Below are 13388 nucleotides of genomic sequence, written 5' to 3'. Positions count from 1 at the left end.
CAATGATTAACAGTGTTTGCGCTTGAAAAATCCTAAACTGTCATGTCAAATGACATCCCTCATGCTTTTCTCTTTCTCTGTCTTCATTCCATAAGACACCAACCATATTTATAAAAAAGCTGCTGCTGCTGCTAAATCGCTTCAGTCATGTCCGACTCTGTGTGACCCCATAGACGGCAGCCCCCCAGGCTCCCCCATCCCTGGGATTCTATTTCAAATAGTATTTTAGCTATCAAAGTATCCTAAATGGACAGGTTTTCACAGTGGTTTTAACAAAGACAAAGCCCTTTAATTAAATCAATGTTTCCTTGGTCTTTCTGTGTTTTTAATGTTTCCTATTGAGGAGGTCAGATCCCAATGAAGCTAGACAATGGATCTGGTCCAAATAGAGCCTTTCTGACCTTAAAACTCATAGCATATCTCTGATGTAAACAGCCTTCAGAAAAATTAGTATCATATACAAATCAGTACAAATTTATTACCAAGCCCTTAATATTTTAATTAAAAACAGGACTTTTTGATATACAAACCTTAGTTAGAGGAAATTAGCATAGATAAGAAAATTTCAAGGATGAAATTTAAGCCTTTATTTTAGTTCATTTTATTTCATTTTTATTTTATTTTAGTGGATCTAGGCAGCGTGCCTCAGTACTATCTATAAAACTATAAGTCTGCAACTTTGCATACTTATGATAATACCACAACACTTATAATAACACTGAAATGCCTTCAGAGCAGAGGGAATTGAAGATATTGGATAAAGTCAGATATCAAGAAGCATATTCAGTCTTGAGCTGTTCTGCTTTTTGAGAATTCAGTGTATTGTTGCTACAGAAAAGAAAATGTAAATTGGGCCACGCATATGTTCCTTTTTGGTCAGCTCTTTGTTTTGGAAATTTCCTAAGTTAGGAAATTAATATAAAACCAGTGATGTACTTTTTTCTCTTAAGAGAAAAAGAACATCTTTCCTGAAATCTGACCATTTTCCTAATCCAAGTACCATTTCACGGAAAAGCATTACAGCTCTAGGGCGTCCACACTGAATTTGCTCGTACCTTAAGCCTCTTTGCACTAGACAGTAATGGTAATACCTTTTTTCACTCTTTCCAAAGGATGCTTATAATTATCTCCCTATAACATAACTAAATGGTGTGTATGTGTTCTCACAGCTTCTTAATCCTTTCCTGAGGGGTGATTTTTTTTATTAATTAGTGTTAATTTCTATCACTTTAATCCAAATAACTTCAGCAATTTGGAATTCCCTGAGGAACCCATAGAACAGGAGGCTAAAGAAGCTTTCAGAAAGCTTTGGAAACTAGGTAGTTGGAGTGAGAGAACCTAGTCAGAAGCTAAAGGGTAAGATTGTCCTTTGATATGTTCCCTACAGGTCATCCGAGGGTGGGGAGGGGAGGTTTGGTAGAAGACAAGCCTGAGAGGATTGGAGAGTAGTCATGAAACAGCATGCAGAGCCATCCTTTACATGCGCTGACCTTGTGGTTGAAGAAGGGCTGGCCAATTTGCATCAAAGTCCAACCAAGACCAGTCCTACCTAAACATCGGTGAAAACATAGTTCCTCTAAAGAAAAAGCAGTACTGCCAAATGAAGATACCAAAATAAACACACACACGCACACTCAAATGCCCACTATAAAATGGAGACTTCCTTGATGGAGGCCCCATCAAAAATCATTTTATCAGTATGGTCAGCACAAGTAAAATGAGACCATTCAATGCCATGTATTATGCGATTCCACTTACATGAAACGTTTACAACAGACAAATCTGTGAAGATGGAAAGCGGATGAGTGGTTGCCAGAGACCATGAGGAGGGGCAAATGAGGTATGATTACTAATGGTCCCTTTCTGAGGTGATGAAATGTTCTGGAATTAGATGGTGAGGATATTTTCCCAAATTTGTGAACAGATGAAACAACACTAAATTTTACACTTTGAGAAAGTGAGTTTATTCATATGTGAATTATATATCCATAAAAATTTATAAAGTGAAAAAAGTATGAAAGCATGTGACCATTCAGAAAATGACCAGCTTTCAAGCAATAGCTATACAGTGTCAAGCATTCGAAAAAGAAAAGGAAAAGCTACTGTGGAAACAGAGCCCCATCTCGCTATGACTCATGTCTGAAGACTATTTCTGACATTCCAGCATTTTACCCTCTGCCACGATGAAGAAGGCAACCGGATGATGTAAAAGTTGTACTTTTTACGAGTCACTCTGTAGAAACTCCAGGTCTGCAAGAGCAGCATCTCCTAAAGCTCAGTGTCTGGTTTTGGATTCCCTTCACGGGTCAGGAAATGTTTGGTTCTGGCAGGTTTCCTCAAGAAGAGTGCAAGTACCCTGGGCTAGAAACCAGACATGCCGCAGGTCCAGTGTTTCCTAGGTAATCTTGAAGTACAACAGATCTCTGCCCTGGAGTTGAGACGCCACTGACGTATATTATCTACTTGATATTTATGTCTCAGAAAATAATATCCATTTTGGAAGTTTTTCTTAAAAACTTTACTCCTAAAATCTGAATATTTGGTCTGGAAATTTTGGGCGATTTATAAAGATAGACACTCAGTTCATAGAGTGATAGGGAAAATCCACCTTTTCTTTTTAATATTTTAAATTTTTTTCTCTTTTTTGGTTAAGAGATATTTAAATCAACCAAGAGTTAATCTTTGATTTTGGTCAGATAAGAAAAGGAGAAAAAAGTAATATGGTAAAAGGTCTAAACTAGCTTTCAGTGTGCCCCATAGGTCTGGAAAGAGTGACAAAGATGAAGCCCACCTATCCCCCCACCCCACCCCCCGACACGCGCGCGCGCACACACACACACACACACACACACACACATTAGATTGCAGTTATGCATGTTTCATATTTAATATTGATAAAACCTTTCATGATAGAACAAAGTAACAGTGAAATTAATGATTTTACTAGATTAAATAATATACAGTGAAGAAGCTTGAATCTTGTGTCATACTCTACTGCCTCTAATTTTGTGTCTCTAATCTTGAGCTTGGCAAGCTAATAACCTAGCTAATTACAATTATGTGCAAAATAAGTAGAATACAGGAACTCTCTGATGAATAAAGTATATTCACCATGGTAGATTTGTTACGTGGTACCACTTTTATCTGCTTACGAATCTTTTACACTTCCTAATTCTGAGGTAGAAACCAAAAAATTGACGTTAGTAGAGGTTGAATTTTATGTTATTCATATTACTCATCCAGAGATTTGATAAGTAAGGTCATCATATAATAATTGGTATTTATAATAATGAACTTAAACCTTTGGAATCACAAAACTTTGAGTATTACTTTGTAACATTTAATTTAGAATGAATTTCCATTTATTCTTTGAGATTGCATAATATATACAACAAAATTTCCAGACCAGTTAGTTAAATAGAACTAAATTCTGAAAAATTTATTCAAAGAGAATTTATTATAGTTTGAAAAATATCTGTTTTGGTATATATATCTTGCAATAAGTTTTTTAGTCCCTTGGACTGCCAGGAGATCCAACCAGTCCATCCTAAAGGAGATCAGTCCTGGGATTTCTTTGGAAGGAATGATGCTAAAGCTGAAACTCCAGTACTTTGGCCACCTCATGCGAAGAGTTGACTCATTGGAAAAGACTGATGCTGGGAAGGATTGGGGGCAAGAGGAGAAGGGGATGACAGAGGATGAGATGGCTGGATGGCATCACTGACTCGATGGACGTGAGTCTGAGTGAACTCCGGGAGTTGGTGATGGACAGGGAGGCCTGGCGTGCTGCGATTCATGGGGTCCCAAAGAGTCAGACACGACTGAGCGACTGATCTGATCTGATTACAGTGTTTTACAGATGTGAAATACATTGTTTCAGAGAACATTTTTACTAAGAAGTTTAAGATATATACATGCATTTATTTCCAAGTTCCTTGGGAGCTGGGCACATTTCAGACAATGATGCACAATATGTCTTTGCAAAAAATACAAGGAAGGAAACTTACAAAAAGTAGACCACCTAATTGAATTCTACTTTAAAACTGAAGTATACCCTTTTCAAATTGGTGTTCTTTCCTTTGCTCCAAGTCACCTCATCTGTGGTAAGTTTGAAGCTGTATGAAATTAAAATTTCTTCCAAAGTCGGAACTATTTCAGGTGCTTAATTTTATGTAAAAGTATTACATATTTTGTTTAGGAGAAATAATTATTGCTTGGGATAAAAAACTCATTGGGACAATGACCAAATGGTTTTTCTTCATATCTTCATGGTATCTAGTAAAACTCTTTGCTCATGGTAGACACTCAGTAAGTGGTTAGTTAAATGGATACACATGTTTAACTAAACTGTATGTATTGATATGAATTAGACTATTAGCTATGAACCACACTCAAACTAGAATTATGAAGCATAATTAACAATTATGCTTCATAATTCTGCTTAAACTATCATGCTCAGGTTTTGTAATATATATAAATATATACATTAAAGTATTATAAAAATTATTATGTGTGAGCATTTCCTGAAACATATAGTATCATCAGTACAGTAGAAAGATCTGAAACATATAATATCATCAGTACAGTAGAAAGATCGATTAGCTTTAAAAAGCTACAAACATTTAAATTGGTGTTTTGCAGAATGGTTTCACACCATTGTATATGGCAGCCCAGGAGAACCACCTGGAAGTTGTCAAGTTTCTCCTCGACAATGGTGCAAGCCAGAGCCTGGCCACAGAGGTAAGACACTTTGGTTCTTTTTGTGAGTGAATTCACATGTTTATAGGGATTTTAGAAACCTGAAGTTGTATCACTGAGAATCTGTCCCACTGGTATTTCATTACAGTTGTATATTAATGTGTGGGCTCATAAGTTTTTATGAAATACATTAGAAAAGTCTATTTTTAGTCTTTCAAGAATCTTCCATGCCTAGTTACCCTTTCTGCTCTTAAATGCCTGGCTTACCCTATAATTGAGCTATTTGTTTACTATTTACATAATTGCTTGAGAGTACTCTTCTCCTTACAATTTTGCGTCAAAGACAGCCACTGTTTTGAAATATTTTTTGTGATAGAACATAAGTTTTAAATCTGTTTTTTTTTCCAAATTTAAGTTAGCATAATTATAATGATTGGATTTATGCATTTCTAAAGTTAACTAATTAGATTTAACTCTAAACTTAACTTCTAAACAAAACTAGTATACATTTTTGAAGAGTAGATAAAAACAGCCTTTAAAAAAACATTTGCAATCATGAATAGGGGAGTTATTAAAAATAAAGTTATTTAAGTCACTGATACTATTTTAGGTAATGTAGTTTATTTTTGAAACTAATCTGGATGGAAGATTATGATCCCTTGAAGTGTATCACTAGAAATCTATTGCTAATAATAAAGGACTACTGCTTGTGTACTCTTTATTTTTAACAAAAGAAAGAGTTAGAACAGGTGTAGGGTTATCCCTGTCATAAAGCCAAATTCTCTGACTTTCATCCTGAAGTGTTTCCTGAATGGCACAAGAAAGATGTATATCATCGGGATTATATGCACAGGGTTTCCTGTAACCTTGGCCAGCTTTTGAGATCATGCCTTCCAGGAAAACCAGGAGATAAATGAAGAGGCAGTTCACACACAAAAATATACAAATGACCACAAATGTATGAAAATACCTCATCCTCCCTTGTAATCAAATAAATTTTAATTTATTAATCAGATAGAGAATGAGATCCAGTCTTCAGCGCATGAGATGAAGAAGAAATTCAAGGAGTAGGAAAAATTGCAACTTAACTATTATATTGGTGACATTGACAACCAGTTGCAACACTTTTGTAGAACACTTAGCGTTAACTATCCAAATTAGTATTTATACACCTTTTTGCTTAGCAGTTCTACTTCAAATAGCTTATATGACATTATATATTAGAAGATAATGCAAAAAATAGTTATTATATAAGAAACAGCAACATAATTAGTAGTAGCAATTTTTTAAAAACCAGGAAGAACCAAAGGGGAAGCAATTGGATAAATATTGCTTTACTTAGACAGTAAAATGGTACTCTACACTATTAACAATGAGGCAAGACTGTATGTACTAATACAGGAAAATGTCCATAGTGTACAGTCTCCGATGGTTTATTCTGAGAATTCAAAGAGAGCCATACTTTTCACTTCCTAGCCTTCAGTTCTCTTGGGGATTTTTATCTTGAGAATGGATCAAAAAAATAATAATAATATCCTTAGAGCTTGGTAATAAATAGTGAATGGCTGATGGCAGAGTAACTGGCATTTGTCTGCATAGAGCAGGGCCTCTCCTCACACTGGGGAGGCGGTAACCTGTGTGAGTGCCTCAAATCTGATATGTGGGTCACATCATGCTTTTCAGGGAGGATGGGTATGGGAGCCAGGGTGGTTGTAGAAGAGAAAACCCCTTCCTATTTTTGGATGGAAATACTATGTAATATAAATATCTTGATGACAGCAATTCCATAGTACTTTTTCGTCTGTGAAGGACAGGTAGTATTCTTTTTTTAGGCTGTGATGGGCAGATCATTTAGTGTCTCTCCTTTAGAATAAACGTAAGACCAGTTTACCATTAAAAGACTATAGAATTACCTTGTCAACTAGTCATCAGTAACTCACTGGTTCTCTGTTTGTGTTTTTTTAAGTTTTCAAGCCCCCAAAAAAGGCACTACAACTGACTAAAAAGGAATATATGAGATCCTCAAACAACTAATTCAGTCTTTTAGCAAGAAGACAGACAGATAGATAGATAGATATAGGTAGATATGTAGGTAGATGGATAGATATTTGATAGTTTTTTTTTACTGCTTTATATTACTTTACTTTCAAAGGATATTTTAGCTTTAAAATAAATAAATGAATTAGAGTTCCAACAACAAATCGCACCCATGTCTTCATGAGGGATTTGGTGCCATCACCACATAAACAACAGCTATCTGATTATCTACAGCTATTTGAAGCTTTGACTGAATTTTTATCTCTTTTATTATTAGTACTAGAGAATTAAAAGAACAGCAAGAAATAAGATGTTTCATTCACATAATGTTCTAATTACAATTTTGCTTTCTTACGAGCAATAATATTGGGGTCGTTTATACAGAAGTCTGTATTTACAGAATGAACAGTAATGAGCAATGAAAGGATTCCTTAGATGAAAAAAATTTAACAGAATTTTCAACTTATTAGATGATATGATATTGTCAAGTTCCTTCAATACAATTGTTCCATATGTTCCTTGTATATATGTATGAGGTCTTTGCCATGGTTGTTTTTCAAAACTTTTCCTGTATTACTGTGTACTGTGTATCCTGTCTTTCCATGTATATCTTCCTTCTTCGGCTAATCAAGATTTTGAAGCCTGAGGTAAATTTATTTGTTCACTTCTGGCATCTATTATGTGCCAGATACTCCAAAAGGCAGTGTACAAATGGAGCTTCCTTCATAGTTCCTTTCGGCTTGTATTTTTCTCTTAGGAATAACTGCATAGAGCAAACTAAACCCTCTTAAACTTGGTTTGGAAACAAAATCTGGAGCTGCTAATTTTAGCTATTAACACCTTAGGACTGGTATCTTTGTGTCTTTAATTGGTTTATGCAAGAAGCACATTCTTGTCAGTGCTAATGGTCTTAGCTGCAGTTGATTTTCTGGTGCAAAATAGTTTCCTTTATGTTTAGGCCTTATGGATTGAAACATTCCTAAGGGTGGAAATGTAACCACTTCATTTTGCTGCAAAACAAGTGAGCTGTCATTTTTACCCCTTAGATTTTGCTCAGGTTTTAAAAGTGAGATGCAACATTACCTCTTAATTCACAGCTCTTTCCTTTCACCATTCCATTTTTTAGATGTGTTTTTCTCTTTTGTGAAAGTAATACATTAAGTAAAAGAGGAAGTGTTGTAGCCATGCATTCCAGTAAACAAACTCACTCAGAAGGACAATGCAGATAGTGGAGTGCGATTTATTACACAGGCGGGCCCAAGGCAGAGTCTCCTCTTAGCCAAGGACCCTGACCAGTTTTTGTGAAAACCTTATATACCCTAAGGGTATGTGCCCACACCGACCTCCCCAAATTCCCTGAAACTAGTCTGAACAAAGGAAGAGAAAGATACAAAGTTAACCCGTGATTCATATGCCTTAAGCCTAGGTAGTTAACAGTGGACAATTATTAATAGGCCTGTGGTCATACCCCAATAAGCATAATAGAATGTATGATTCTATTTGGTTACACAGATAATTGGGGTATTCTTTTAGGCAATGGAGAGTCTAGGTATGAGCCCTGGGGTTCTTCCATCCAGGGGGCCTGTTTTCCAGTCGGTATGTCGTCTCCATAGATACTGGGCATATAGCTCAAAGTCAACAGTCCGGCCCAAGATGGGAGTCCTGCTTTCAAGATGGAGCCTGTTTCCTCCTTTAGAAGTACAATAAAAAGAGAAAAGAAAAAGCCACAGTTAGTTGTCCCTAGAGATAACATTCTGTTTATCCATCCAGATTTTTTTGGTCCATGTTCAAAATATGTATGTTTCTCTTAGTGGAAATGAGATCATGTATTTTCATGGTTATGCTGATTCCTTTTCCCATAACATTAATTTACACTTAAACTTTGTACTTTAAGTGTAACCTGTGATATTGTTTTGGTGATGTCTAGGTTGTATCCAACCTTTATTATTAATGGTTGCAGAGAATGTCCTTCTGCTTACATTGATGCTTGTCCTCTTCTTCACTTGGGTCTTCCTGGAGAAGTTGAACAGACCAAGTGGAACTGCAGCCAGATCTTGAAGCTTGGAGTGTAGATAGAATTTATGTATGTAGAGCAAGGAGGAGGACATTTCAGAGTGGGGCAAATAGCCTGAGTTTAGATGCCAGGCTAGAGACAGTAAGGAGAATAGAGATTTATACAAGATTTATACGAGAAGGGCCTGAGCAATACTGTCACTTAGGTGCTTGGGGGCCGATATTTTACAGCCCTTGATTATAAATATACTGATTTGCATTCAGCCAAACAAGTGCTAGAAGCACTTATCTGTTTTCCAGCAAGAAAAACAATGGTGAAAGTGATCTTCTAGGAAAACCAATAAGACATGAGTATGCAAGTAACTATGTTTTTTCTTTTTCCCTTACAAGCACTCTTCCATTAGAGCAGTCCTCGATTTGTACCACAAGGAGTATTATTTGTACTACAAATAATAAATATTATTTACTACAGATAATAAATATCATGATCTGAATAGAATAATAAGTAACCTATTTGCCAATTGTCTAGCAAAAATGACTTTGAAATGTTCTTTTGAGTGTGCGATAATTAAAGTATTGAAGATTTAAAATTTGGGAGCCAGTCTTAGGATATTCAAGGGCTTCCCAGGTGGCTCATTGGAAAAGAATCCACCTGCCAAGCAGGAGATGCAGGTTCGATCTCTGGGTCAGGACCATCCCCTGGAGAAGGAAACAGCAACTCACTCATTCTTAATTGGGATATCCCATGGACAGAGGAACCTAATGGGTTGTAGTCTGTGGGGATGCAAAGAATCAGACACAACTTTGCAACTAAACAACAATAACAACAACTTAGGATATTCTCCTTTGTGCTTTCTTTTTTATGGTCAGTAATGCTAGATTTTCCAGCTGCAATGAAATCTGTAGCTGTCTTCTCTTTGTCAAGTCCCAGGGTAATAGAATAGGAAGACTAAATGTACAGATATGTGAGTATGTCTGAATTGCTTCTAGTCATGTTTTATATGATCCGTTCTTTTATTGGTCAGAGAAGCCAAGAGTCTTTCATGTATACCTTCCTTAAAACAGCAATGAGTATAGTTCATTAATTCACATATAGTAATTGAGTACCAAATATACACTAGGTTACAAAGTATAGTGATGAAGCAGACAGGATACACTAGGCAACAAGTACTGGATAAAATAGTTTGAAAATAATGATGGAAATTTACCTTTAAAATTATTTTCTGTTTTGGGGTGTGTGTGTGTGTATATATGTATGTATGTATGTATTTTTTAATATCTTTCCGTATATATGTGGAACTACTTGAATATGTCAGCTTTAATAACTGTGAACAAAAATTGACACTCGATCAGCTTCTTATTTGTTAATCAAGAAGAAAATATCCATCGGGGCCAATCTTGACCCATAATCTATTTGCAGGATGGCTTCACACCATTGGCAGTAGCTTTGCAACAAGGTCACGATCAAGTAGTGTCACTTCTGCTAGAAAATGACACAAAAGGAAAAGTGCGTCTTCCAGCTCTTCACATCGCTGCCCGAAAAGATGACACGAAAGCCGCTGCCCTGCTGCTGCAGAATGACAACAATGCGGATGTGGAGTCAAAGGTGAGGCCCTGGGAAACACACTCATCACACGGCATCCTCCTCTGTTAGGCACCCAAACGTGAAGAACGCCTGGGCTCCCTTTGGGCATGCTTACGCCAAGCACTTAACTGCGCTGAAAGGAATAAAATCATGCCCTCAAGTCATCCAGTTGAAGGCGCAGCACCCCTACCCTCGGCATCTGCAGTTGGGAGGGACCTGTGGGTGCTGCCCTATATGTGCTAATGGGTGGCCACCTCAACAGAAATCAATCGAGAGACACCCAATAATGTCCTTCCTTTGAACATGTATTTTGAATGTATTTAGCACTTCAGTTCCAACATCAAGGTGAAAAATTATAAAATGCTAGCCACAGTGTGTGCCAAATAAATTTTTGGTTGATATCTAAGACGGTAGGCAATACACTGAGCATTGATCAGCTGCAGAAGGCATGCCAGCAGCCAAAGTCCCAGCCAACAACTCCCATTGTCTGGACACGCATTACTTACAAGTGTCTGTGAAGGAAACGTGGCATTTGGAATAGGCCATCGTGTAGCCCTTCATTCAGTCTAGCTTTCTTTCTGTGCCTATTGTGCTGCCATTGGAGCTTCCATCTGCATTACTTAGCTGTCATGAGCTTTCTGCCATCCACGATCACCGAGAGCAAACTAACCGTTCATTTTTTCCTCCTCTTTGCTTCCAAATGTGTTAACCTAGATGGTGGTGAATAGAACAACAGAGGTATATATATATATATGTATATCCGTGTACATTTGATCTATATCTGCATCATCATTTTCCCATTCCTTAGTGCTGCTGCCTCATTTCTTTCCCTTCTTCTTTGCATTGCCTTCTGTAGGCTAGATACCTGCTTCCTACCCCCACCCTCAAAGTAGCATGTGCCAGAGGAGATAGTAGTTTGATTACCAGGGCTTTCTGCAGCTGAACCTGGTGTTCGAAAGGAGGAAGGATTAGGCATCCTTGAAACTTAAGGGTACTACAATAGAGTCCTGTGACATGAAGCATCTTGACACTTGAGAAACTTCTCAGCTCTACCTACAGCTGCAGACAACCCTGTCATTCTACTCATCTAGGACTGAATCTTCAGATTTCTGCATGACACTCGCCCTCAGTGGTGTCAGCAAAATGAAAGTTACCTCGGAAGGGCACCCTGTGACCCACCCTTGACAAGAGTCAGTCAGACCGCTAGCATGGCTGAGAAGCTTGCTGACGACTTAGAAATGCATCTAGTTCCTGTAAGGTTGAAATCTTTGGGGACTAAGTAAATCGCTGCATGTTTTAGCATTTTTCAAGGAAGTAAAATGATCTTGGTATGAACAATCCAGAAAAATGGGTTATTGAATAGGCATTTGCTAATAAAGAGACCAGCTTGTCGATTTCTTTATGAAATGCATTCACCATGATTCAAGACCAATTGTAATAGCACCTCTTCCCCCCAAATTGCTTTTATCATTAAAATTGGCTTTTACTGTTGGTTAATTTGACTCTATTGAATATATAATACTAGTGAGATTTTGACAGTTTCAGTGGACAGTTCTACCATGAATAATACAACAGGGGTACTCATCAAACTTTCTGTGAGCTATCAAGATATTTCTTGTTGCCCCTATTTTAACTTTTGGACAGGTTGGCTTCTGTGTAGTTCTGCTCCCAGATCACAAAAATGGCTCAGTCTCCACCCTTGGTTCCTTCCTGGCTCTTCCTCTCCCTGTGAGTTTGGCATCCCTTTGAAATCCTATGAGCAATTGGCACTAATGGAAAGAAACCTAGTACAGAATGGAATGCGGACCTCAGCATATTTTGCTTCCTCGTTTTGATCTGGGCAGGGTTGTGGTATTAACATGTCAGACAAGAGGCCAACAGGGATCAGTTGAACGTCTGCTGTGTTTTCTTTCCAGAGTGGCTTCACTCCGCTCCACATAGCTGCTCACTATGGAAATATCAACGTAGCCACATTGCTGTTAAACCGAGCGGCTGCCGTGGACTTCACTGCACGGGTAAGAGTGTTGCAATTTGACATGCCTTTAAAGCATTTGAAATGATTCTTAACCCTACTCCCCCAACAGGAGGAGGAGGCCAAGCCAGATGACCTCCAAGGGTCCTCCCAGTCAGTGGAAGCTGTGTTTTTCTACTTTTCTAGTGCATTTTCTTGCTTGTAGACAGGCACGCCTATTTTCTAGCAGGGAAAGAAAACCAAGATCGGAAGTGGGGATGGGGTGTGTGATACATAGGTGACATATAGAAGATGTGATTTAAATAATCACCTGGAAACTGCAAGTTGTCCCTCCAAGCTGAAATTTCTGAGTGTGTGTGAAATGGGTCTGATAGCACTAACAGTGCTGTAGAAATCAGGGTCTTGATCTTCCAGATAGGAATGAACTGGATTTGAGGCCCAAATCTCAGAACCCAAACAAGAGAGGCCACCTTTTGCTCTTGTCTTCTATCCCCTATAAACTTCCAGAATGTGTAACAAGATTCTGTAACCCAAATAAGTTCATATTCATAGCAAAAGGAATTACAGTATCACAGATACCCCTGGACAGCAACTCAGATAATCCAGAGTAGTAGGGCTCTGAATGTAGAAACTAGTCTTGGGCTGGGCTTGATCGTCAGCAACAGTATCATCAGAAATAGGAACAAAGCAGGAAGCAGAATGTAGAAGTGGTCAGATGTGGGGACTCAGGATTCAGACTCCCTGGGTTCCTGTGTTAGATTTAACTTTTCTTTCTGTGTCCATCAGTTTCCTCATTGATAAGATGAAGTTAACATGGATTGTGAAATTAAACAACAAATCGTAATGATAAGATAACATCGGCACTCCTGCACTGGGTCATTGAGAAATAGGAGAGTGTGGAGAACCCTTAGCACAGTTCTGACGTGTCATCACCAGCAACAGCAACACTATGATTTTGAACATAGGATTTGAAGTATTATTTTTGCTGAAAACCTCACTTGTTAGGGGAGAAGTGGCAATAGACCAGATCGGGAGAACGGTCATAATACTAGTTCTAGCAGGAGTTGGAGCAGCCGTAAAAGT

The 13388-nt window shown here is 37.8% G+C and overlaps 1 protein-coding gene across 4 annotated transcripts in view; it reads left to right on the top strand.

The window, feature by feature from the left end:
• The window catches only part of ANK3 (ankyrin 3, node of Ranvier (ankyrin G)), a 381124-nt gene that overhangs the window by 135697 nt on the left and 232039 nt on the right, over positions 1-13388 (top strand). For all 4 annotated transcript variants that reach the window (XM_010839398.1, XM_010839394.1, XM_010839395.1 and 1 more), the window contains exons 5-7: positions 4642-4740; positions 10169-10354; positions 12250-12348. In XM_010839398.1, coding sequence (XP_010837700.1) covers positions 4642-4740; positions 10169-10354; positions 12250-12348 — 384 coding nt within the window. The remainder of the gene's footprint in view (positions 1-4641; positions 4741-10168; positions 10355-12249; positions 12349-13388) is intronic.

The sequence above is a fragment of the Bison bison genome, unplaced genomic scaffold, assembly GCF_000754665.1.
Source record: "Bison bison bison isolate TAMUID 2011002044 unplaced genomic scaffold, Bison_UMD1.0 scf7180017864116, whole genome shotgun sequence".
Taxonomy (NCBI): Eukaryota; Metazoa; Chordata; class Mammalia; order Artiodactyla; family Bovidae; genus Bison; species Bison bison.
Note: the sequence above shows the minus strand (reverse complement) of the source record. Positions and strands in the feature narration are given on the sequence as shown.